The sequence below is a fragment of the Mobula birostris genome, chromosome 11 (assembly GCF_030028105.1).
Source record: "Mobula birostris isolate sMobBir1 chromosome 11, sMobBir1.hap1, whole genome shotgun sequence".
NCBI lineage: Eukaryota > Metazoa > Chordata > Chondrichthyes > Myliobatiformes > Myliobatidae > Mobula > Mobula birostris.
Genome location: NC_092380.1, coordinates 77,155,703 through 77,182,099, shown reverse-complemented (window position 1 = coordinate 77,182,099; position 26,397 = coordinate 77,155,703). Strand labels below are relative to the sequence as shown.

The window sequence follows — 26,397 nt, the reverse complement described above, 5'->3', positions numbered from 1 at the left end:
CTCAAACATATCAAGTGTAAAATGGTGTTAAATAAAAATGCCACAACCAAGTTTTACAAAGCCTTTCTGGTTCTTTATACCATCCATGATAATGTACCCAGTGAGTCAGTTCGCATCGAGCCTGAAGGAATCCTTTCCAAGGTTGAGTGTGGCCCATGGGCAATGCCAGTAGTCCCTGAAGCCAACAACAATTGGTCTGTCAGGATCTGTGGTGATTTTTAAGGTTACCATCAATCCAGTAATGAAAGCAGATTGATACCCTCTGCCCTGGCTGGAGGTCACCGTTGCAAACCTTTCTAGAGGGAAACACTACAGCAAACTGGACTTAGCTGAGGCCTATCTACAGAAGGAGATGGAAGAAGCATCCAAACTACAGTATTTCTCACCATAAAACTCACGAAGAGCTTAATCACTATCATAGGCTTATGTTTGGAGTAGCATCTGCCCCTGCACTCTGGCAGAAAGCTATGGACCAGGTGCTGCAAGGCTGCCTAGGCACCCAGTGTCACCTGGATTACATTATTGTTACTGATAAGGATGACAAGGAACATCTTCAAAATCTCAATATGATGTTAAAAAAATTAGAATATTATGGGCTCAGAGCACAATGCAACAAGTGTGAGTTACTTAAAGCAAGCATCACTTACTGTGGTTGCACTGCTGACACAGAAGAACTACACAAGTGTGCTGAGAAAATTCAAGCAGTGGAGATGCTCCAAGGCCAAAGGATATGTCATAGTTACAGTCCTTTTTAGGATTTGTCAATTACTATAACAGGTTCCTGCCAAACCTGGCTACTGTGCTCCACCGCTTGAACTCATTACTGTAGATCGGGAAGAAGTGGCAATGGACAAAGCAGTGTGAAGTGGCTTGCCAAAATGTAAAGGAAACGGTGACATCAGGCATTGTACTATCATATTATGATACATTGTCCAGGCATGCACTTTTCAGGATGCTAACACATCCAGAAGAAAGGTGTCCAGTCCTGTCAGGACTGCTTCCTGAAGTATCAGACTCAATGCATACACAACCACCACGGAGGCGGCCCCAGAACCTGAGATTGTTTCACAGCCACAAGTCTCACCTGCCAAGCAGAGAGCCCCCACCCCAATAAAGAAAAACTTTATCCCACAAGAGCAAGAAATTTTCCACAGCGATTAAACCTTTAGGTCTGAATGGGACAAATTATTATTTACTATACTGTGGATGCCTATACAGTAAACACGAGGAATTCTGCAGATGCTGGAAATTCAGGCAACACACATCAAAGTTGCTGGTGAACGCAGCAGGCCAGGCAACATCTCTAGGAAGAGGTACAGTCAACGTTTCGGGCCGAGACCCTTCGTCAGGACTCATGACGAAGGGTCCTGATGAAGGGTCTTGGCCCGAAACGTCAACTGTACCTCTTCCTAGAGATGCTGCCTGGCCTGCTGTGTTCACCAGCAACTTTGATGTGTGATGCCTATACAGTAGCTGTTTTATCTCATGTATTGAGAATATAGTTGAGATGCTTTGAGTTGGAATTTATACATAAGCAGGGAGAAATGTTGTGTAGCTAATATTTCAGTAATATTTAAGTAATATTGTAAATATGTTAAGTATTATTGTTTACATAATGCATTGTGGGTTATTTTAGAAGTACGTAAATGCCATACATCAGCATGTCACCAAGTCTTATACGTGTGCATCCCTTTAAGTAGAAAGCAAACTAAAATTCGCATCTCTTGGCTCTCTTGTTTTCCTTTGAATTAGTTTTAAGTTCTGGAGTTACAAAACGTAACAATCAGTATAATTAACAGTAACATGAAATTGTTCTGAAATTTGACTAGAGAAATGCCTCTAGATGTTTTTAAAAACAGGAGGAAGAGGTGAATATTGCAAAAAATGTTTGATTGACGGAGAACCTAATGAAATGTCTTTATTTAATCAGAACTAAAATAGTCCTTTCTGTATATCAAAAAGAATTAATGATTTGGAAATTATGAATTACTGCAAATGGAAAACATCTCCAAAAGGCCATCAAGTGGCCTAGCAGAGAACTGCATAAATTGACAAAAGTGTACAAGAACCTTAAGAGTAAAATCTATCATTGAAAGGAATGATAAAGGCTATAAAATATTTTATGTTAGATTTCAGAGCATAATAAAAGACTGTAGATCCTACTAATCTGATACCCGATATAACATGGTCTCCAACTCCTATATATTAGTTTTTGAAAAATGTTCTTGCTTTTGTTCTACTGTAAAAACACGCAGGTTCAGGAGCAACAGTCTTAAATTTCCTACCTAATATAAAATAACTTTCTTTGTACATGAAATTAAATTTTCAAATCTCATTTAACTCTTAGCTACCAAACACGCATTCATCATACTCGTAACTTCGCCAACCCTCAATTTTCTCCCCACCTTTCGAAACTCTTCTGCGTGTTTTATGCTTGTTAAAAAGAGAACAAACGAAGCTCCATGTTTTAAAGGGATTTATCGTCAGTCTCAACAAGATAACTCAATTTGAGTACACAGTTCCTCAACAGAGCGCGTTCATTCTCGGATCAGCAGAAAATCAACGTAGAAGGTATGAAAGACCCGGCAGAAATCGCCCTTATAAAACAAAATCCGCAGGTTTTTGGACTAATCGATGAATCTAACATTACCGTTATCATCCTTACTTCGACGCACGTATTGAGTAGAAACAATCATTCTCGACCTCAAGATCCGAGAAATCGCAACAACTAAATGAAATTAAAAAAATAAGGATCAGACATGTTTAAATAAATTAAACCCGAAAATCTGACTGATAACTTTGATAAATGAATCAAATTAGCGTCTAATTTGAGAGAAGCGATTGATTTTTTAAAAACTTTTTTTTAGGAATAATAACTTACTCCGGACTTCAAAGCGTGTGACACGCCTGGCGCAAACAGCAAAATGAAACAAGCTTCGTTTCTATTTACCTCAAAGGAAAATAACAAAACAGACCAGATAATAGGTAAACGGACACGTTTGTCTTTGCTAACACGGAGAATAATTATTTTCTGACGAGAGCCACTCGACTCGGAACGGAGATGCAGGAATGTTTATGCTGCTCACGGGGAGTGCGCGATATGCGTCGGACCAACCCGCGGTGCTGCGAGCGTTGATCTCCGGGTCGGCCTCAGGTTACCAGGGAAACATCGTTTCCAGAAATGGCGAGAGGTTGCTGGCTTGCTCTGTTGCTGCTGCCGTTGCTGTGTTTGATCGTACTGACGAAGAGCGAAGAGGACGAGGTAAGGCGTTAGGAGAAGGACTCCAGCCTGTGTCTGGGCCCCGGGCTCCTTTACTTTCTCTGGACGTCGGCTCGGGTCCTCTTTGACCGCCGGCGCTGCTTGACGGAGAGCTTTTAGAGAAAAATAACTTGGGCAAAGCCGGAAATCTGAAACAAGAATGCCGGAGACACTTAGCTGCCCATACACTATCTGCAAAGAGGAACACTGAGTTACCCTTTAGGTCGACATCTTTCATGAAAACTTCACCGCTCATTGGCTGGAGGTGAACTGAAGCTGTTATCGGGAACAGACGTAATCCTTTGGTTTAGAGTTCTACATTCTCAGTAACGTTCACTTCCTTGTTTTTAAATGGTTTACAGGTCATGTCGCTGAGCAACTTCCGGTCATGAATGCCAGTATTGACAATTCTGCAAATTGATCCTTTTTAACATCGGATTCTGTTTTGTATTTTAAAACTCATTTATGATAAGTGCGCTTCACCGGTTTCTACCGTTATCTAAATCTTAACGTGGTCATTGAAAGTTCAAGCTACCACGGCGAAAGTCACGTATGGATTTTACAGCAAAGCTGAATATACACCTTATAAGAGTTTGACTGGCTTTCGTTTCATCCTAGTCTGCTGCAAACAAAACCTTTGAAAGGATATTTTTCCTTAATATAAGTACCACTGTGAGCTGGATGTGAGGGAGATCAATATGTGTATTACCCACATCCGCCACCTCCAACGGGATCCCACCACTAATCACATCTTTCCCTCCCCCCACCTCTCTGCTTTCCGCAGGGATCGCTCCCTACGCGACTCCCTTGTCCATTCGTCCCCCCCATCCCTCCCCACTGATCTCCCTCCTGGCACTTGTAAGCGGAACAGGTGCTACACATGCCCTTACACTTCCTCCCTTACCACCATTCAGGGCCCCAGACAGTCCTTCCAGTCCTTCACCTGTGAATCGGCTGGGGTGATATACTGCGTCCGGTGCTCCCGATGTGGCCTTCTATATATTAGCGAGACCCGACGCAGACTGGGAGATCGTTTTGCTGAACACCTGCGCTCTGTCCGCCAGAGAAAGCAGGATCTCCCAGTGGCCACACATTTTAATTCCACGTCCCATTCCCATTCTGATATGTCTATCCACGGCCTCCTCTACTGTAAAGATGAAGCCACACTCAGGTTGGAGGAACAACACCTTATATTCCGTCTGGGTAGCCTCCAACCTGATGGCATGAACATTGACTTCTCAAACTTCCACTAATGCCCCACCTCCCCCTCGTATCCCATCCGTTATTTATTTATATACACACATTCTTTTTCTCTCACTCTCCTTTTTCTCCCTCTGGCCCTCTCACTATACCCCTTGCCCATCCTCTGGGGTTTTCCCCTGTCCCGTGATCCTCTCATATCCCTTTTGCCAATCAACTTTCCAGCTCTTGGCTCCATCCCTCCCCCTCCTGTCTTCTATCATTTCTGATCTCCTCCTCTCCCTCCCACTTTCAAATCTCTTACTAGCTCTTTTTTCAGTTAGTCTTGACGAAGGGTCTCGGCCGGAAACATTGACTGTACCTCTTCCTAGAGATGCTGCCTGGCCTGCTGCGTTCACCAGCAACTTTGTGTGTTGCTTGAATTTCCAGCATCTGCAGAATTCCTCATGTTTGTGTATTAATCAGTCTTTTTATTGCATGAGTCTTTAAGTGCATCTTTTTAGTTTGTCGTGTTTGTATTTTGTTATGTGTAAATCCTTATTTCATAATCTTAGCGCTCATAGAGCTCTTTTTGATTTACAGTATAGGCTGATCTGTTATTGATTGTCTTGCCTCTCCTTAGGTGAGCCTTCCTATTTATGTGCCTGTCCAAATGTCTTTTAAATGCTGTAATCATTACCTGCCTTTACCATTTCCACTTGCAGCTCGTTCCAAACACCCAGCACCCTCTATGTGGGGAACATACTTGCCCCTCAGGTACCCTTTAAATCTTTCTCCTCTCCCCTTAAACTTATGCTGTCTTGTTTTTGATTCCACTACCCAAAGAAATTTAATGGAAGGCTTCGGATTTACAGATTTTTTTAAAGCTTGCTATAGAAACAGAAATTTCTGGAAACACTCAACAGGTCAAGCTACGTTCGTGAAAAATTATAGTCCTTCCTGGATTCTTTGTCAGAACTGGGAAAGAGAGAAAACCAGTTAGTTTTCAGCATCAAAGGAGATGGGGCAAGCACAAACAGAAGAAGAGGAATATATTTAATAGTGCAAGACTAAATAACTCAGAGGCAGAATTAGAAACCAGTTATGCTTCTTTTTCTCTATTGTGGCTTGCAAACATCAAGGCTGTGGGATTTGCTAAAAGAGAAAAATCCAGGCAAAGCAATGAAAGGCAGAAAGAGCCAGTTCTGATGCAGCCAGAAAGAGTCTGATTTACATAAAATTGGAATATTTGATGTTGAATCTGCAAGTTTGCCATTTTGAGATGGAAGATAAGGAGCTGTTACACCGGCCTGTAATAGCGTAGGAAGCCATATTCAGTAAGATCAGAGTTGTGATGGGAATTAAAATGGCAGATGACTGAAAGCTCAGAGTCACTCTGGTGCAAAGCTATCACCCAATCTGTGTTTGGTTTTCCAGTGTAGGGAAGACCGTGCTATAAACTCTAAATGCAGTTCACTAGCTTTGAAGAAGTGCACGTGAATCACTTGGGAATGAAAATTATAAAAGGGCATGTGTTGCATGGAAAAGTACCATATCATGGGGAGCAGTTGATGGTATGGCACCTTCCTATGCAACTGTAGAAAATGCGACAGGAGCAGGGAGTTGCAAAGAAAAAGATCCCTTCAAAATACTGGCACAAGGGGGAGTATGTATCCGGTAAAGGAACCTTGTTGGAGTAAAAAGAAATTGTGAAGGATGCAGAGGCTGGTGGAATGGAAGGTGAGGACCAGGGGAACTTTGTTCTTGCTTTGTCCAGGAGTAGAAGGGGTTAGAGCAGAAGTGCTGGAAATGGATGAGATGTGGTCAGATGCTCTGTGTTTGAAAACTTTGCTGTCTAGATCATAGCTCAGAATTTAATGATAATGTCATTTTACATTTGCAAGGGCATGCCTGGAACTCTAATTGCTTTGTGTCTGTTCACTTGTGGAGAAAAAGGATGCTGAAGAATCTGCGTATATCTATCCATTCAATGGTTCAATTTAATATCAGAGAATTTATACAGTATACAACCTGAACTTCTGACTCTTTGTAGACATCCATGAAACAGAAACCCAAAGAATGACTGACAGAAATGTTAGAACCTCAAAGCACTCCTCCCACGCATAAGCAGCAGCAAAAGCATCAATCCTCCCCCCACTTGCTCCAGCAAGAGAACCGACCCCCCCACTACCCCACCATGCAAGCCGTAGTAAAGTCCCCAAAGAGACCATGATCTAGAGTCTATCAAAAAACTACTGTTCATCTCAACAGTTCAATATCTCAAAAGACTCTTTCTCAATAGTGAGGGTGAGAGAGATATCGCTTCTGTAACAAGTGAGAGCAGGAGACCAACAGCTCACTGTTTCGATGTTACAATCTGCTGTGTCATTTGTCCGAGTCCTCCAACTTAAGGACCAACAGACCAAAAGAGAGCGAGAGGGATCACTCGAGTACTGGGGCCTTCTTCCAACAGCAGTACACACTGATTGTGTATCGAGGTTTCTTTCAGTCTCATGCAACTGTTCTGCTGGCGATGCCGGCGACATTGGCGAGGAGCCAGGTTGTCCACAGGGCCACACCCCAAAGGTGCACGTCTTCCTGCCACATCTGGAGATATCAAAACACCAGGCCTCATGGCAAGTCTGAGAACGAGAACCCACTGCCTGTGGAGAACGGTAGTTTGAGCTGCAGCTGTAGATTGTGGACTCAGAGGACCCCAGCCACCTTGAAAAGAAAAAAGAAACATGAAGAAAGAAGAATAAGCTGTTTGTGGACGAACTGGAAGGAGTTGCCTATGTCTGCAAAACCCTCCAGTGCCATCTTTTCCGTACTAGATTTATGCTGAACACTATTTGTTGCAGCTGCCTATATTTGGCCAATTTGACCAAATGAATCTTTTTTCAGTGTCTATGCAAGTAAAGGACCTAATGGCATGATAGATTCATGTGCTGTGTATTTGCTTGTTTTACTCTTTATTTAGACTGCTGGAAAAATCTGGATTGAATTCTAGCCAATCTGGACTCAGCACCTATAATATTTACATATCCTCACTTACCTGACCTAGTGCAGAAGAGTTTATCAAGATGACCCTGCATGTCTAGAAATGTTGGATGAGCCACAGCGTGACTCTGGTGGCAAGTAATCATTAGCAGTATGACTATAATCATCAAACACTCTGACTCATGGAAGATAAAGTTACTTCCTGTAAGATGGTGGAGGGATCGGGGGCCAGGCAAAAGTAATTTTATCTTTTTTATGATTGAATGCAATGCTGTACATTAAGAACTTCAGGTGCTACAGGTCTGACCCATCAGTGAGATGCTCATTGGTGGAGGAACTGGATTTGGTGTAGACACATCGGAGTTGGCGTGTGAATGTGGTGTGCAGTCTAACAGCGAGTGATTGTCTTGGATGTTTCTATTGCAATTGCAAAAGCCTTTTGGACATTGATGTAAAATGCTACAAGTTTGTTTCCCTTGTTTATTGGCGGGGCAGACACAGGGGAGCCGTGTGGCTTCGATTGTAGCGAGGACGAGGCCTCAGGCTGGAGGCTTGCCTGTTGCAGCAGTCCAAGAGAGAAGACACTGGAGGTGGTGTAGTGCGGCGTCAGTGCTGGGTTGGGGGCTGGCCCCCCCATCCCTCCCATCAGTGCTAGAGTTCAGTGTTCGATCAGTGAGATGACAAGCTGGTTTGGCAGCATACATGTGGATGTTCATCTGCGGACTGCTGAGAACTGCCAACGACACCCTTGCACCATCAATTTACAGAACATGCCACTCAGGGACTTGGAATATATGTTTTTTTGTGTGACTATATATATTTACTTGCTATCCTACATGTGCTATATGTGCCTTGTGCTGTGTGTCACTGTTGGTACTGTGTTTTGTCACCTTAGCCCTCCAGGAGCTTTGGCTGTATTCATTGGCATTCATACGTGGTTAAATGAAAATTGAACTTGAAAAGTGTTTTATCTCCTATTAAGCATCTTTAATATTTAGACATTTAAAACTATTATAGCTCTATGCATTGGAATAAAAATAATTAAAAATCGATGGCACAAAACACTAAAGAAAATTAAGCATAAGAAACAAATGATATATTCTTTATTTCCGCCCCAAGAATTTCCTTTCAGGTGATTAAGAGTGTCCAATTCGAGGCCTAGGAAACAGTTCTGATCTTTTACTCCCATCAACAGAGAATGATAATGTATTTTTATCAAAAAATATTATTTTATAACTGTCTTCACAAAAAAATCTTAGAATAGGTATTTATTGCTAAATTGTAGCTATGTAATTAATAATAAGTAATATACAGTCTGGATACATTAAATGGAACTGCCATTCTGGGATAAATATTAATCTGTTCTGTTGCAGAATTCTGAGGACATCAGGTGCAAGTGCATTTGTCCACCGTACAAAGATAATGCAGGCCATATCTATAACAAAAATGTAACACAGAAAGATTGGTAAGTGGAGTTCTGCCTCTTTTATTACTTAAGAAAAATCATTTTCATTTTCTACCCTTTTTCACACTCTAATACTTTCCCAGTCAAATTATTATTATGTGATTACCAAAAGCAAATAGCTGAGAGTCAACTTCAGTCAAAGAATTTCAAATATTTCTTTGAGTCAAAATCTTCAGTATCAATACACGTGCAGAGACCAGCTCTCTTAACTTCTGAAGCAGTCTGCTGCTGAAAGGACTCTGTAATTGTACCTTAGGGTCTGCTGATAAATGTTGATAGTTTGTTTATTTATTTACAAAATAGTGATATTATTTATTTATATATGTTTGTTTAGTGGTACAGCATGAAGTAGGCCATTCCAGCTCTTTGAGCCATGCCGCCCCAGCAACCCCTGACAAACACAATTAACCTTATCACAGGACAAGTTTCAATGACCAATTTACCTGGTATGTCCTGGACTGTGGGAGGGAACTGGAGGACCCAGAGAAAATCCAGGTGAAGCGTGGAATGTACTGAGCTGTAATAGTGTCGCACTGACTGCTACACTACCGTGGTGCTCTGAATATAACCCTGACTTACTCATTTATTTTCCTTTTACTTATTTCTCACCCACATGCCAGTAACACCCCACTGGTTCTCCTATCACCTTCCTACACCTGAAGTAATTTCCAATTGTATTTGCTTACAGCCAGCATGCCTTTAGATGCACACAGGTTTGTTAGTCTAGTTTCTACTAGTGACATGGAAAAGAACCTTCCACATTTTAAAATTCCCATGGCATGCATGAATGATGCCAAATAAATGACAGCAATGTCAGAGCGAGTTGAACCCACAATTGACTAGTCCAGTTTTCTTTACAAATGGGGCGAGCTTCAACCAGAAATGGGCACAAATGCATTAAACAGGAAATACGCACTTCAGTTTTAGGTACTTGTTGCGCCTTTTGCAGGTGAAAATGTCACGCCTGCTTTATCTTTACACATTTGGAAAGCAGTGAAATGATCGGACAAAGTCAGCATGGATTTGTGAAAGGAAAATCATGTCTGACGAATCTCATAGAATTTTTTGAGGATGTAACTAGTAGAGTGGATGGGGAGAACCAGTGGATGTGGTATATTTGGATTTTCAAAAGGCTTTTGACAAGGTCCCACACAGGAGATTAGTGTGCAAACTTAAAGCACACGGTATTGGGGGTAAGGTATTGGTGTGGGTGGAGAATTGGTTAGCAGACAGGAAGCAAAGAGTGGGAATAAACGGGACCTTTTCAGAATGGCAGGCGGTGACTAGTGGGGTACCGCAAGGCTCAGTGCTGGGACCCTAGTTGTTTATATGTTAATGACTTGGATGAGGGAATTAAATGCAGCATCTCCAAGTTTGCGGATGACACGAAGCTGGGTGGCAGTGTTAGCTGTGAGGAGGATGCTAAGAGGATGCAGGGTGACTTGGATAGGTTGGGTGAGTGGGCAAATTCATGGCAGATGCAATTTAATGTGGATAAATGTGAAGTTATCCACTTTGGTGGCAAAAATAGGAAAACAGATTATTATTTGAATGGTGGCCGATTAGGAAAAGGGGAGGTGCAACGAGACCTGGGTGTCATTATACACCAGTCATTGAAAGTGGGCATGCAGGTACAGCAGGCGGTGAAAAAGGCGAATGTATGCTGGCATTTATAGCGAGAGGATTCGAGTACAGGAGCAGGGAGGTACTACTGCAGTTGTACAAGGCCTTGGTGAGACCACACCTGGAGTACTGTGTGCAGTTTTGGTCCCCTAATCTGAGGAAAGACATCCTTGCCATAGAGGGAGTACAAAGAAGGTTCACCAGATTGATTCCTGGGATGGCAGGACTTTCATATGAAGAAAGACTGGATGAACTGGGCTTGTACTCATTGGAATTTAGAAGATTGAGGGGGGATCTGATTGAAACGTATAAGATCCTAAAGGGATTGGACAGGCTAGATGCAGGAAGATTGTTCCCGATGTTGGGGAAGTCCAGAATGAGGGGCCACAGTTTGAGGATAGAGGGGAAGCCTTTTAGGACCGAGATTAGGAAAAACTTCTTCACACAGAGAGTGGTGAATCTGTGGAATTCTCTGCCACAGGAAACAGTTGAGGCCAGTTCATTGGCTATATTTAAGAGGGAGTTAGATATGGCCCTTGTGGCTACGGGGATCAGGGGGTATGGAGGGAAGGCTGGGGCGGGGTTCTGAGTTGGATGATCAGCCATGATCATAATAAATGGCGGTGCAGGCTCGAAGGGCCGAATGGCCTACTCCTCAACCTATTTTCTATGTATCTATGTATCTAGAACCTATTCTTAGCTGTTACCATCAGATGGTGCTCTTCTATATAGCAGTATCAAATGTAGTGTAATTGCAACTCGGTGTAGGATTGGACTAGAATTTCTAATATCTCACAGCTATGGCATGCTTCACCTCATCAGTCCCTGAAAATTTTCGTTTGTACCAGTGTTCAATTATTCCAAAGACTCCTGCATTATTCTCTACATTCCATCCTCTTTCTGGATTTGGAATAGCAATAAATTAACTTTATTGACTAGGATTTTTTCATGGGCAGTATGAATCCATTGCAAGTAAGTGGAGTTTGTTGTAGATCAACCAGTTCTTCATCAAATGGTGGAACACACCTGAGAGGCTGAGGAGACAATTTGAGGGCAGTTTTAGTCATTGCCTTGCTTTCACTAGAGATTAATTTATGATTGAACATACTTTGTATTTCAAGCACAGGGATATTTCTGTTACAAGCTGGACATGGATAATGGGAAGGTACTTTGATTCTTGCCAAATTTCTATTTAATAGGTGATGGTATATGTTTACAAGTTTGAGAAATCAGACCAATTATTATAATTCACCCCCCTTTTCACTTGCTTCTTCCTATGATTATAAATTAACAGTTATGTCAAGTTGAGTGTCTAGAAGTATAAGTACTTAATGGTCTGTTCATCTGGTACCTTCTAAAGATTCATTGTGGTTTGGCATTGTAATTACATTTGGTGTGGGAAGGCTTCAATAAATACTTAGCCAGCACTGACATTTTGTGGCCTGGATCCTTCAGAATTGGCAACTTTGGTTTAAAAACAAAGTGTTTTAGGCTTCTACAGCTGAAGCTGCTTGCTGATGCCAATTTAGAAGCCCTTTACTGATATGAGTTCTAAAATACAAACTTTCATCCATGAACAGAAAAATTACCATGTTAAACTTAATAAGGCTTCATCTCTCCAGGTTTCTTTAGTTTGCTTATCCAAGAAAGTTTGATATAAAAATTTCAGTATTTCCAACCAGATTCTTGAAAGGTATAACTTAAAATTGTGCAAATTAAAAAAAAACAAATCTCAAGACTGATTGTAATTGTGTTGAATATCCAGGAATATTGCCAGGTCATTCATCACCTTACACATTTATGTGCCTGTTACCATTTTAATAGTATCTGCTTTTCCTTTCTCTGTACTTAACAATATTTCTGTTAGAATTAATGTTTTCAAATCTATTGTTACTTTTCTGGGTGAAAGGAAGCATTCAGATTTAGGCTACCATGGAACTATAATCTGTGAAATATAGCTTGCAAATCCTAAAACTGCTGAAATGCGTAAAATCATTTTTTTCCTACTATTAACTACAAGTTAATTCTTAGTAATTCAAATGCTGACAGTTTCGTGTTCTGATTCAGCTTTATCTTTAGTAATACCTCTGCAGATGAAATTTTAAAAAAGCTCAAAGAAACCATATAGAACCTTTGTACATTTGAAGGGGTTAAATTTTTGGCTTTTTTTTTCAGTGACTGCCTACATGTTGTAATACCCATGCCAGTTGCTGGACAAGATGTTGAAGCTTATTGTTTAAGATGTGAGTGCAGATATGAAGAAAGAAGCTCTGTTACAATTAAGGTATTTTTAAAAATTTAAGCCACAAAAGCTTTCTTCCTAGGACCATATTTTGTTTAATCCATTTTTGAAGAGCAAATGTACAGTATCTTTACTATATACTGTGGATGAATTACCCTTAAAATAATCATATATTTTGAAACGATTATCCTTATGTTTCCTTTTTCATGCAACATAAAATATTTTGGCAAGCAACTCTCTTGCTAAATGGAAGTAGGATTGATCCAACTAAAAATTGAGAAACTTTGTTGGGTTGATTTTAATCATACTAAGCAATAACTACTTGAAAAATGGTTCAATACTGTTTGAACTTTGGTGCAAAATGTGAGATATATTATTTTAATTTTCTTTAGAGATGCAGCATGGAAGAGGGCCTCCCACACAGCAACCCCTGATCTAACTCTAGCGTAATCATGGGACAATTTACAATGACCAATTAACCTACTAACCAGTCTTTGGACTGTGGGAGAAACTGGATCACCCGGAGAAAACCAATGCATTGCATGGGGAGGACAGTATAAATATAAACTCTTTACAGGAATGCCAGAATTAAGCTCCAAACTCTGACATCCAGGCTATAATAGCATTGTGCTAACCTCTACGCTGTCATGTCACCCAGTATACTAGGAACTATGTGATGTGTCCTTTAAGGGTCCGAAATCCCAAGACCAAGGACCTTCTAGTGATTGTGTTTAAGCCACTTAGAGTAAACTTGTGTATGCTAGGTTGGCATTACTGCTGCTGATAACCTATCACATGCCATACGCTTAAAATTATTTTTATCTAGTGGCAGCTCACCCATATCTAGTATTGCCCGGTCATAGCTTCTACTTTTATTATGGACACATCAGCCTAGGCACAAAAGTGAATGCATTTGGTGCACTTTCTTCATCCCTTCCAATTGCCTCCAAAGTCCTGTATTATTGGGCTTATACATACCTGGTCATTTAGGGTTATTTGATTTTTCTCCTTGGCTAAAGTACCAATTTATGGTTTTGGCCAAGTAACTTGGTAGGGTTCCTGAATTGAAATTTGGTACTGGGTGCATGTTGAACACATTTTACTCCCTTTGTCTCCATTGGAGGGATAATGAAGGATATATGAATGCTGATTGTTCTTGAAGCTCACACAGAGGAGGGCTCACTCCCTTCAGCTTTTCTCAAAATACTCTTCATCACCCTGCTCCTATCATTTTTCATTTTCTAAGTCTTCCAAATTCACTTCAGTGGGGTCAGGTTTATCTCCCAACAATCAAGAACTGTTGTTCTCACTTTAATGGACAAAAGATCTACTATATAATTAATCTAACTTGTCTGCAGGTAACGATTGTTATTTATTTGTCCATCCTGGGCTTGCTGCTACTTTACATGATTTATCTGACGTTGATGGAACCCTTGCTGAAAAAACGATTGTTCCATTCAAGGCCACTGCAGAATGAAGAGGATTTTGGGGTGAGTTCAAGTGCAAATGCAAAAAAATCTCAAATATTCACAATGGTATTAAATAGGAGCTTGATAATAAAATCTATGGTAAAGATAGCATTTATTATTGGATGAGCAGTTGTTTTATATGTGGCATATGAAATACCTAATTTGAAATTGAGCACTTTGAATTATGTAGTTGTAAAATAATTAAAAGAATGAGCCTTGATCAAATTTGGCACAAAGGTAGTTTAATTTTAATATTAACCAATCAAATTCTGCTGCATAACTAATTGTGCTGGGTTAGCACCATGCTACTTGACTGAAGACTTGGGTGAAATTTCAGGGCATTGTTACATGTCCACAGTTTCGTTTTCCTGGGAGTCCATAGTTTCATTTACTGTGGGCATCATGTGTCCCCAGTTTCATTTTACTTTGAGTCCACAATTTCGTTTCTGTGAGCGTTACCTTATGACGTATGCCGACGGTATAAAAGAAATGTGGACATTTTGCTGAGAGGGAGTTGAAGGAAAGAGAGAGAGAGATTGAAGATTGCAGACTTTGAGCTATCCAGGAACAGCTCACGATCGAGAAGGGTAAAGTCTAATGCATACCCATACCCAAAGGATTGGGTTAATCAGCGGAGCATTGTGGAGATGTGTCCATCCTTCGTATGATCCATGGTTGTGGATTTTGTGACAGTCACATTGTAAAATCGCTCGCCGTGGACTTCGGAACAGTATCCCTCGGCTGGGATCTTCGGTAACCATTTCTTTGTCTGCTAGCCGTGGAATCTTTGGAAATAGTCGTGATCGCCTCGTCGCTGCACTGTGAATTCACAAGTCTTTCCCCTCACCTATTTCGTGAACTACTGGGACTCTCTGAACTGCCACTTTAAGACTGTGCTTGAGTAAGATTTGTTAAGAACGGGTTCTAAGTTTAACTGTTTGGGAGCTATAGATGCATAACACTGTTAACTTCTCTTTAAGAAAGTAGTTCATTTAATTTTCTATATTTTTGAGTAGATGTAAATAAATATAGTGGTTTTTATATTAAAACCCGACTCAATTTGTCATCTCTTGCTGCTGGTACGTTACGAAATTGTGACAAAATTGGGGGCTCGTCCGCGAAATGAACAAAATTTGAGCTTATTGATTGATTATTGATCTCATTGGCTACTACGCTTTTGATTGACTTGTGTGGGGAAACCAGCAGCAATGGATATTGGGGCATTTCTGGCATCGCCAGGCCCTAAGGCATTGGGCGATGCTAGAAAGGACAGCTTGTTGGCCATTGCAAAGGAGCTGGGACTTACTGCGGTAAAACAGGATATGAAAAAGGTACAGATTCAGAGGATAATAGCTGAGCACTATATTTCTTTGAGGAAGTTTGAAGAGGGGGTGTTAGAAAGGTTTCCTGAAAGTAAACCCAGTGATCTTGAGCTCCAGTTCAAGTTGGAAAAACTAAAGTTTGAGGCTGAGTTAAGACCATAAGACAAAGGAGCAGAAGTTGGCTATTCGGCTCATCGAGTCTGCTCCGCCATTTTATCATGAGCTGATCCATTCTCCCATTTAGTCCCACTCCCCCACCTTCTCACCATAACCTTTGATGCCCTGGCTACTCAGATACCTATCAATCTCTGCCTTAAGTACACCCAATGACTTGGCCTCCACTGCTGCCCGTGGCAACAAATTCTATAGGTTCACCACCCTATGCCTAAAAAATTTCTTCGCATTTCTGTTCTGAATGGGCGCCCTTCAATCCTTAAGTCATGTCCTCTCGTACTAGACTCCCCCATCATGGGAAACAACTTTGCCACATCCACTCTGTCCATGCCTTTCAACATTCGAAATGTTTCTATGAGGTCTCCCCTCATTCTTCTAAACTCCAAGAAATACAGTCCAAGAGTGGACAAACGTTCCTCGTATGTTAACCCTCTCATTCCTGGAATCATTCTAGTGAATCTTCTTTGTACCCTCTCCAATGTCGGCACATCCTTTCTTAAATAAGGAGACCAAAATTGCTCACAGTACTCCAAGTGAGGTCTCACCAGCACCTTATAGAGCCTCAACATCACATCCCTGCTCCTATACTCTATTCCTCTAGAAATGAATGCCAACATTGCATTCGCCTTCTTCACCACCGACTCAACCTGGAGGTTAAACTTAAGGGTATCCTGTGCGAGGACTCCCAAGTCTCGTTGCATCTCAGAACTTTGAATTCTCTCCCCATTTAAGTAATAACCTGCCCGTTTATTTCTTCTACCGAAGTGCATAACCATACACTTTCCAACATTGTATTTCATTTGCCACTTCTTTGCCCATTCTTCCAATCTATCCAAGTCTCTCTGCAGACTGTCTGTTTCCTCAGCACTACCGGCCCCTCCACCTATCTTCATATCGTCAGCAAACTTAGCCACAAAGCCATCTATTCCATAATCCAAATTGTTGATGTACAAAGTAAAAAGAAGGGGCCCCAACACGGACCCCTGTGGAACACCACTGATAAGAGGAAAACAGCTCGAGATTGAGTTACGACAAAAGCAGCTTGAGGCTGAGGAAGCAGAAAAACAGGCAGTTTGCAGCTGAAGAAGCAGAAAAACAGAGGGAAGAAGCAGAAAGACAAAGAAGGTTTGAGTTAGAGAAGGTAGAGAAGTTGCAGCAAAGGGGTCTAGCGTTTGGCTCTGGTGATAAGTTTGTTGCCAGCCAGGAAGTTAAACTGGTCCCTCCATTTGATGAGGCTGAGGTTGATAAATACTTCCAGCATTTTGAGAGTTGCTCAGAGCCTAAAGTGGCCGAAAGAAAGCTGGCCTCTCTTGTTACAGTGTGTAATTAAGGGTAAAGCTCAACAGGCTTACTCTGCCTTATCAATTGGAGATGCAGCTAATTATGAGAATGTGAAACGGGCTGTACTTAAAGCCTATGAATTGGTTCCAGAAGCCTATAGGCAAAGGTTTAGAAATTTGAGGATATCTGTGAACCAGACGTGTGGCATTTATTTATGAGAAGTTTGTGTGTTTTGACGCTGGTACACCTCTAAAAATGTGAATGGTGATTTTGACAACTTGAAAGAGTTGGTTTTAATTGAAGAATTTAAGAGGTGCGTCCCTATTGACAGAAAGGCATACTTAAATGAAAAGGATACCACCACTTTGCAAGAATCTGCTAAATTAGCAGATGAGTTTACCTTAACCCACAAGTTTAAGTTTACCCCGAGTAAGACCTTCCAAAAGAGTAGCATGGATAGTCAGGGTAAACCAGAAATCAAATCCAGGTCTATTCACAAAGGTAAGAATGAAGGGAAACAATTAAAGGAGAAGCCCTCTGGTCATACTTGTCACTATTGTAGGAAACCTGGTCATGTTATGGCTAACTGTTTCCTTCTGAAAAAGAAGAAGGAAAAGGGGGCAGTTCCAGATGCCTGTGTCCAGAATGTTGAAACACCTGTGAATCCACAGGGTTCTAAGCATTCTGATGAAGCTGTGTCAAAGGCTTAGAAGTCTGGTCAGCTTAGGAAAGAATCCCTTCATTTTACGTCAGATGGGTTTGTTTCGGTAAAGGAAGGATCAACCCTGGTACCAGTGAAAATTCTTCGAGATACTGCGGCTTCTCAGTCACTTATGTTAGACAGTGTTCTAAAGTTTGGTGATGAGACTGCCATTGGTGAGGTAAATCTTATTCGAGATATTGGGTGCACCGTTGTTCCTGTACCTCTGCACAAGGTAATTTTGAAGTCAGAGTTAGTTTCAGGACTTGTTGAAATAGGACTACAACCCAGTTTACCGGTGGAAGATATTTCTTTGTTATTAGGGAATGACCTAGCAGGTGGTAAAGTTGTTCCTGCACTGTAGCTGACAATTAAGCAAAGCAATGATGATTCAAAGATAGACCCTAACATTTATCCCTCGTGCAGTAACTCGAACTAGGGCCAAGAAACTTGCCAATGCAGATGGTCCTGTGCAGCCTGATTCGGCTACTCATGATAGCCCAAGTAGGGAATCAGATTTTGATGACTTGTCAGGGACTTTTCTGCCTTCATTTCACCAGGATCCAGGTATTAAATCTGATAATAAAGATTTATCTTTGTCTAGGAAGGAGTTTATAGCAGAACAGAGTGGGGACCCTGAGATTGAAGCTTTAAGAGAAAAAGCTGTCTCAGTTGAGGAGGTTGATAAAGTGCCAGTGGGATATTATTTCAAAGATGGAGTGTTAATGAGGAAGTGGAGACCACCTGAGATTCCTGCAAGTGAAGAATGGGCAATTGTTCACCAGGTTGTAGTTCCTAATGCCTATAGGAATGAGATTTTAACTTTGGCCCATAGTAAACCCTTGAGTGGACATCTAGTTGTGAAGAAAACTGTGAACGAAATTTTGAAACAATTCTTCTGGCCTAGTTTGAGGAAAGATGTTGCAACATTTTGCAGGACTTGTCACACTTGTCAGGTTGTGGGTAAACCTAATTAAGTCACCCCAGTGACCCCACTGCAGCCTATTCCTGCATTTGGTGAACCCTTTTCTAAAGTTATTGTGGATTGAGTTGGCCCGTTGCCAAAGACTAAAGCTGGTCATCAGTATTTCCTAACTATCATATGTACAGCATCTAGATTTCCAGAGGCAATACCTCTCAGAAATATAAAAGCCAAAACTGTGTCGAAGGCTCTCGTAAAGTTTTTACTTTTTTAGTTTGCCTAAAGAAATTCAGTCTGATCAAGGGAGTAATTTTATGTCAGAATTATTCCAGCAGGTAGTTTACAAACTGGGAGCCAAAAAAATTACATCATCTGCGTATCATCCAGAATCCCAAGGGGCCTTAGAGAGATTCTATTCTATCCTCAAAACCATGATTAGGATATTCTGTATTGAAAATGAGAAGGATTGGGATGAGGGAGTTCATTTGCTTTTATTTGCAGTAAGGAAGTTAGTACAAGAGTCCCTAGGCTTTAGTCCCTTTGAATTTGTGTTTGGTCACCAGGTCCGAGAACCTTTGGCATTGTTAAAGGAACAGTGGGTTAACAATGACCTGCATGTTAATTTGCTAGATTATGTTTTGAAATTCAAGGACAAATTGCAAAGGGCTTGCAACCTAGCAAAGGAAAATTTAAAATCAGCCCAAGGAAGAATGAAAACTTGGTATGATAAACAAGCCAGAATGAGGTCATTCAAGCCGGGAGATAAAGTGCTTGTTTCCTGTAAAAACAAACCCTCTACAAGCTAAGTTTCATGGTCCCTATGAAATTGTGGCTGAAGTTAATGTGGACTATATAGTCAAAACGCCGGATAGACTAAGGCCAGCGCAGCTTTGTCACGTAAATACGCTTAAGCTATATCATGAAAAACAAACTGCAGCTCTGGTGGTTGCTGTAAACAAAGATGGATGTGAGCTCTCTGGAAATTTATTAGCTGATCCATCTGAGGCCTATTTTAAACCGAACATTATTCCAGCCAGATTGACAAATTTGACTATTTTGGAAAATATTGATGAGAAACTGGCTCATTTACAGTCACAGCAGTGGCAGCAGATGAAGCAATTAATGATGAAATGTAAGGATTTATTTCCTGATATCCCAAAAAGAACCACAGTGGCCTTATATGATGTAGATGTGGGTAATAACAAACCTATAAAACAACATCCATATTGTATGAATATTGAAAAATGTAAACTTGCTGAACAAGAAATTGAGTATATGTTAGAAAATTAGACCTTCGGATTGGAGTTCACCTTATGTCATGGTACCTACACCAGATGGTAGTATCAGATTCTGCACTGATTACCGAAAGGTGAATGTTGTAACAAAAACAGATGCTTATCCAATCCCTAGAGTGGATTATTGTGTAGACAAGGTTGGGAAAGCTAAATTTCTTACAAAGATTGATCTGTTAAAAGGATATTGGTGTGTTCCATTAATGGATAGAGGTAGAGAAATTTCTGCCTTTGTGATGCCTTCTGGGTTGTATGAATACAATGTTCTGCCATTTGGAATGAAAAATGCTCTGGGAACATTCCAGAGAATGATTAATTCTGTAATTCAAGGGTTAGAACACACAGGTGCCTATATTGATGATTTAGTCACGGGGAATGACACCTGGGAAGCCCATATCTCTGCAGTGGAAAGGCTGTTTGAAAGGCTCTCAAAAGCCAACCTTACAGTTAACCTAGCTAAGAGTGAATTTGGCCATGCCACTGTGACCTATCTTGGTTATGTTGCAGGTCAAGGCAGGTTGGCTCCAGTTCAGGCAACTTCTGAGGTTCCCATTCCAACTGGGAAGAGGGCTCTTAGAAGATTTCTGGGAATGGCTGGATATTATCACAAGCTCTGTAAGAACTTTGCTGATATTGTTCTCCCATTGACTAACCTCCTGAAGAAGGGTGAAAAGTTTATTTGGACAGAACCTTGTCAGGAGGCATTTGATAAATTGAAAGCTATCTTATGTCACCAACCTGTGCTCAAGTCACCTGATTGTGCCAAGCCATTCTCCATAGCTGTGGATGCCAGTGATGAAGCTACAGGAGCAGTGTTACTACAAAGGGATGATTATGATGATGTTGACCATCCTGTGGCTTACTTTTCAAAGAAATTCAATGAGCATCAAAGAAATTATTCCACCATAGAGAAGGAATTAGTATCATTTATTTTGGCTTTGCAGCATTTTGATATGTATGTTTGCACAGCTCAGAAACCACTTGGTGTTCTTGAGTAAGCTGGAAAAACAAAAATAGAAGGTTGCTGAATTGGAGTTTGATTTTTGCAAGAGTATGATCTCATGATAACTCACATTAAAGGCAAAGATAATGCAATTGCCGATTGTCTTTCTGGATGTTAAACTTGCAATGTAATTTTAATAATAGGGTAGAATTTAATATTTGTATATGCTTCTGCAATATGTTGTATTAGTTTGAAGTGTGCTGTATGATAACCGTGTATGTATTCTTCCACATATTGTAGATTGTAGTTAAAATTTTGCTCTTGCAGATCAAAATTTTCTCTTGGGGGAGGTGTTACGTGTCCACAGGTTCGTTTTCCTGGGAGTCCATAGTTTCGTTTACTGTGGGCATCACGTGTCCCCAGTTTCATTTTACTTTGAGTCCACAGTTTAGTTTCTGTGAGCATTACCTTATGACGTATGCCAACGGTATAAAAGAAATGTGGACATTTTGCTGAGAGGGAGTCAAAGGAAAGAGAGAGAGAGTGAACATTGCAGACTCCGAGCTATCCAGGAACAGTTCATGATCGAGAAGGATAAAGTCTAATGCTTACCCATACCCAAAGGATTGAGTTAATCAGCAGCGCATTGTGGAGACGTGTCCGTCCAACGTATGATCCATGGATGTGGATTTCGTGACAGTCACTTAGTAAAAATTTCTCATCATGGACTTCGGAACAGTATCCCTCGGCTGGGATCTTTGGTAACCATTTCTTCATTCACTAGCCGTGGAATCTTTGGAATTTGTCATGATCGCCTTGTCGCTGCACTGAATCCACAAGTCTCTCCTCTCACCTATTTCGTGAATTACTGGGACTCTCTGAACAGCCACTTTAAGACTGTGCTTGAGTAAGATTTGTTAAGAACGGGTTCTAAGTTTGACTGTTTGGGAGCTATAGATGCATAACACTGTTAACTTCTGTTTAAGAAAGTAGTTTATTTAATTTTCCATATTTTTGAGTAGATGTAAATCTATGTTCCGTGCCTATTCTGGTAGCTGTCCCCCACTTTTCCTTCGCTACATCGATGACTGCATTGGCGCTGCTTCCTGCACGCATGCAGAACTCGTTGACTTTATTAACTTTGCCTCCAACTTTCACCCTGCCCACAAGTTTACCTGGTCCATTTCCGACACCTCCCTCCCCTTTCTAGATCTTTCTGTCTCTGTCTCTGGAGACAGCTTATCCACTGATGTCTACTATAAGCCTACTGACTCTCACAGCTATCTGGACTATTCTTCTTCTCACCCTGTCTCTTGCAAAAACGCCATCCCCTTCTCGCAATTCCTCCGTCTCCGCCGCATCTGCTCTCAGGATGAGGCTTTTCATTCTAGGACGAGGGAGATGTCTTCCTTTTTTAAAGAAAGGGTCTTCCCTTCCTCCACTATCAACTCTGCTCTTAAACGCATCTCCCCCATTTCACGTACATCTGCTCTCACTCCATCCTCTCGCCACCCCACTACGAATAGGGTTCCCCTGGTCCTCACCTACCACCCCACCAGCCTCTGGGTCCAACATATTATTCTCTGTAACTTCCGCCACCTCCAATGGGATCCCACCACTAAGCACATCTTTCCCTCCCCCCTCTCTCTGCATTCCGCAGGGATTGCTCCCTACACAATTCCCTTGTCCATTCGTCCGCCCCATCCCTCCCCACTGATCTCCCTCCTGGCACTTATCTGTGTAAGCAGAACAAGTGCTACACATGCCCTTACACTTCCTCCCTTACCACCATTCAGGGCCCCAAACAGTCCTTCCAGGTGAGGCAACACTTCACCTGTGAGTCGACTGGGGTGATATACTGCGTCCGGTGCTCCCGATGTGGCCTTTTATATATTGGCGAGACCCGACGCAGACTGGGAGATCGCTTTGCTGAACATCTACGCTCTGTCCACCAGAGAAAGCAGGATCTCCCAGTGGCCACACATTTTAGTTCCACATCCCATTCCCATTCTGACATGTCCATCCACGGCCTCCTCTACTGTAAAGATGAAGCCACACTCAGGTTGGAGGAACGACACCTTATATTCCGTCTGGGTAGCCTCCAACCTGATGGCATGAACATCGACTTCTCTAACTTCCGCTAAGGCCCCACCTCCCCCTCGTATCCCATCTGTTACTCATTTTTATGCACACATTCTTTCTCTCACTCTCCTTTTTCTCCCTCTGTCCCTCTGAATATACCTCTTGCCCATCCTCTGGGTTCCCCCCCCCCCCATGTCTTTCTTCCCGGACCTCCTGTCCCATGATCCTCTCGTATCCCCTTTTGCCAATCACCTGTCCAGCTCTTGGCTCCATCCCTCCCCCTCCTGTCTTCTCCTATCATTTTGGATCTCCCCCTCCCCCTCCAACTTTCAAATCCCTTACTCTTCCTTCAGTTAGTCCTGACGAAGGGTCTCGGCCTGAAACATCGACTGCACCTCTTCCTACAGATGCTGCCTGGCCTGCTGCGTTCACCAGCAACTTTGATGTGTGTTGCTTGAATTTCCAGCATCTGCAGAATTCCTGTTGGTTGTGTAAATAAATATAGTGGTTTTTATATTAAAACCCGACTCAATTTGTCATCTCTTGCTGCTGGTACGTTACGAAATTGTGACAGCATAAAAAAAATTAATAATGACTCTTTAGCCTTACATGACAATTCCTTAATTTGGATCATTCCCTGCTTAGATTTTGAGCGTTTAGCATTTCTCCAAAGAAATTGCTGCTGAACGGCACTTAATTCTTCCTGTAGATAGGTGCTCTAAAGCAGCAGATGCATGCTTGTTTTTTTTTTTTTAGTTCAAGTTTACAACTAGACATTTTGGGAGGTGTTCTGAGGAGACTAGGATAGGTTTAAGGGAAAAGCATGCTGCTTTTGTATGCCCTTTCATTTAACTGTTCAGTACTTGATGATGCATAGGGTGCAGGATCATATGCTAGCATACCATCAAGAAGTGCTTTTTAGTTGGCCTGAACCTATCTCGTACTTTACAACCAGCAGCATGCCTGAGCCTCTCCCACACATCCCCCACACCCCAGTATGCAGCTTAAAAAAATGATTTCATCAAAAATGTTGAATTCATGGTCTTCATGTTACTTGCTGAAACTAGTGTAATTGTTATTCAAAGTCAGGTAATGTACAGAGGCATCTCCTTTCAAATAACAGGTTCAAAAAGGTGATCGGTAGTGTTCTTGAGTTAGGCCTCTCTGCTTTCTCCCCTCTGAAATAAAAAGTCATACTTTGTGTTTGAATTTAACAGCGTAAAAGAGGTCTCCAACAGATTATAATTTTCAGATATGCATACTGTATGTGACTACTGATTCATCATCATCATCATCATCAGGTACCATGCGCAGTTTGAGCTTTGACTGCCATGGCCCACACACTTGTTTCGGGTCAAGTGGATCAATTTATTGGTATTCATTTCCAATTCTCTGGCTGCTGATTATATTTCCTATTCACAAAAATAAATCAATAGTTATTTTTTGTAAAGTCTTATTTTTGGCTGAATTACATTAATAAATTGCTGAGCATGGAGAAATCTAAGTTATTGTGTGTCTCTTGTTAATAAATATGCCACTGCCTTATAAGGTGGTATGTACAAATCCAAAAGAAACTTTCAAAAGAAAATTGGATTAAATGTTGGTAGAGCATGATAAGTACAGATATATGGGGCAAGATGAGGAGTGAAACTAACTGAAATACTCTTTTAAATTACTGGTGCAGTCTTGATGGGCTGAAAATTCTCTTAAGTAGTTCTTGTTATCTAAATTTGGGGTCGATCAAGCACTATACCTCATTGGATAGAGTCTAGTTTCACTTGAGGAAAATTTATTCCAAGTTTTTCATTGGATCAAGCAATGAACAATCGCAATGCACAATTTTACATTTTTCGGTTAAATAGCTACTTCAAAAAAAAAAGAAAACTAGTCCAATTTTATGTTTTTCCCCTCAGTGGAAAAAAGATGCTCTGAGAAGTCCCAAATTTACAACTTGCTGCACAGGACTCATCTTTTCACAATTTCCCTTTAAGAAGATGTGCTTGATTGTATTTCTGAGTTTGTTCCCAAAAGACATTTCTATTGGCAATGTTTTGCCAATTATAGCAATTTATAGTTAAATGACATAGAAATATATTTATACAACAGTTGGCACATGACACAGCTCCTGGTGTTAAAGTATTCTCCAAGATATGTACATGTTAGACCTCAAATGAGAAATAATATGATGTGTGAATTCTTTTTATGGTTTTCCTTAAAGATTTAGAGTGGGAGGTTTTCAGTCTCTTAGCTCATTCTGCAGAAATTCTTACAGTTGTATGATGTCTGTACAAAACAAATGCTAATTATTTCACTTTATAGATTTTATTTTAATGTAAAACCAGTGAAGCATAGCTTGAGAAGAGCTGAGCATTGTAATAATGGTATATGAAGATAACAAATAAGCAGCCAGTGGTGTAGTAGCATCCACACCAGACTTTGAGGTGAATGGGCTGGGGTTCAAATCCGGCTGGCTCCTTGCATGCTTTCCATCTGCGCTGAGCAGATTGTCAAGCCAGCAACTTGGTCTGGGAAAAATGAACGCTAAAGGATCGGCAAGGTTGCCAACCGATGTGCCATACAGAGCAAAGAGAGGAATTCAAGTTAACAAATGCATGAATGATGAGTGGTTGTATTACAGAAGATAATATATTGGAAGTTCAAGTTGAGATTAGTATATTCAGATTATGAGCAGTCAAATGCAGCCTGTGACAGTATCGTGAGAAGGGGATGACATCAGCAGCAGCTCTTAATGATGTTTGTTGGAGGGGCTAAAGAAGATGTCTTTGGTCTTCCCCATGTTTAATGGAAGGATATTGTGGCTTTTTCAAGAGTGGACATCAAGCAGTCAATGATGAGTTCAGGAGAGGTTGTGTGGAGCCTGATTTAATTGTTATCTTTGAATGTTGGAACTCAGGTGCTGTCCATTGATGTTATGGCAGAAGAATAATGAAATGTGCTTAGCTTCTTGATGAAATCAAAGCTCATTAATTTGAAACTTGTTATTTAACTAGTGCCTTATGTAGTGATAACGCAAAACCCTGCTACACCAAGCCTTCGGCAGTGGGTTGGATCATTTTTCTCAAGATCTTCGTGTTTTAGAATCTCAGTAAAACTTCCATTCCTGAAATTTGTGGCAAAAAGAGAGAATAATGCATGTGTTCACTGGGCTCGACCTAGGGGCCAACAAAAAAATAGCACAACTCCTCAACTAGTGGTGTGGCATGAGGCAAAGGTTGCTCTTGGACTCCGAGTTAATCCTGGGGCTCTCCCTAATCTATTTCCAGGTTTTCTGATCTCCATGTCAGCTTCTCTCAGGTTTGTGCTCTTCCCCCGGCTTTGTGCTCTTCCCCCATTCGCCCCTTCCCATCTTTCTCTCCATCTCTCTTTTTGCTCCCTCATCCCTTATCTCCCTTTCTCACCCCTTTCCTCTCCTCTTTCTTCCTC

General features: G+C 41.2%; 1 protein-coding gene and 1 long non-coding RNA gene across 3 annotated transcripts in view; one reads left to right on the top strand and one right to left on the bottom strand.

Annotated features, from left to right (window-relative positions):
• Positions 1-3,594, bottom strand: part of LOC140205204 (uncharacterized) — a 35,309-nt gene extending 31,715 nt beyond the window's left edge. Inside the window, exon 1 of the long non-coding RNA XR_011887777.1 lies at positions 2,882-3,594. This is a non-coding gene — a long non-coding RNA (uncharacterized lncRNA). The remainder of the gene's footprint in view (positions 1-2,881) is intronic.
• The window catches only part of tmem9b (TMEM9 domain family, member B), a 49,960-nt gene continuing 26,045 nt past the window's right edge, over positions 2,483-26,397 (top strand). The window contains exons 1-4 of one of the 2 annotated variants that reach the window (XM_072272586.1): positions 2,483-2,571; positions 8,812-8,903; positions 12,702-12,810; positions 14,127-14,258. In XM_072272586.1, coding sequence (XP_072128687.1) covers positions 12,727-12,810; positions 14,127-14,258 — 216 coding nt within the window. In that variant the 5' untranslated portion in view covers positions 2,483-2,571; positions 8,812-8,903; positions 12,702-12,726. Of the gene's footprint in view, positions 2,572-3,082; positions 3,263-8,811; positions 8,904-12,701; positions 12,811-14,126; positions 14,259-26,397 lie in introns of those variants that run through there. The other variant, XM_072272585.1, reaches the window with a different exon arrangement.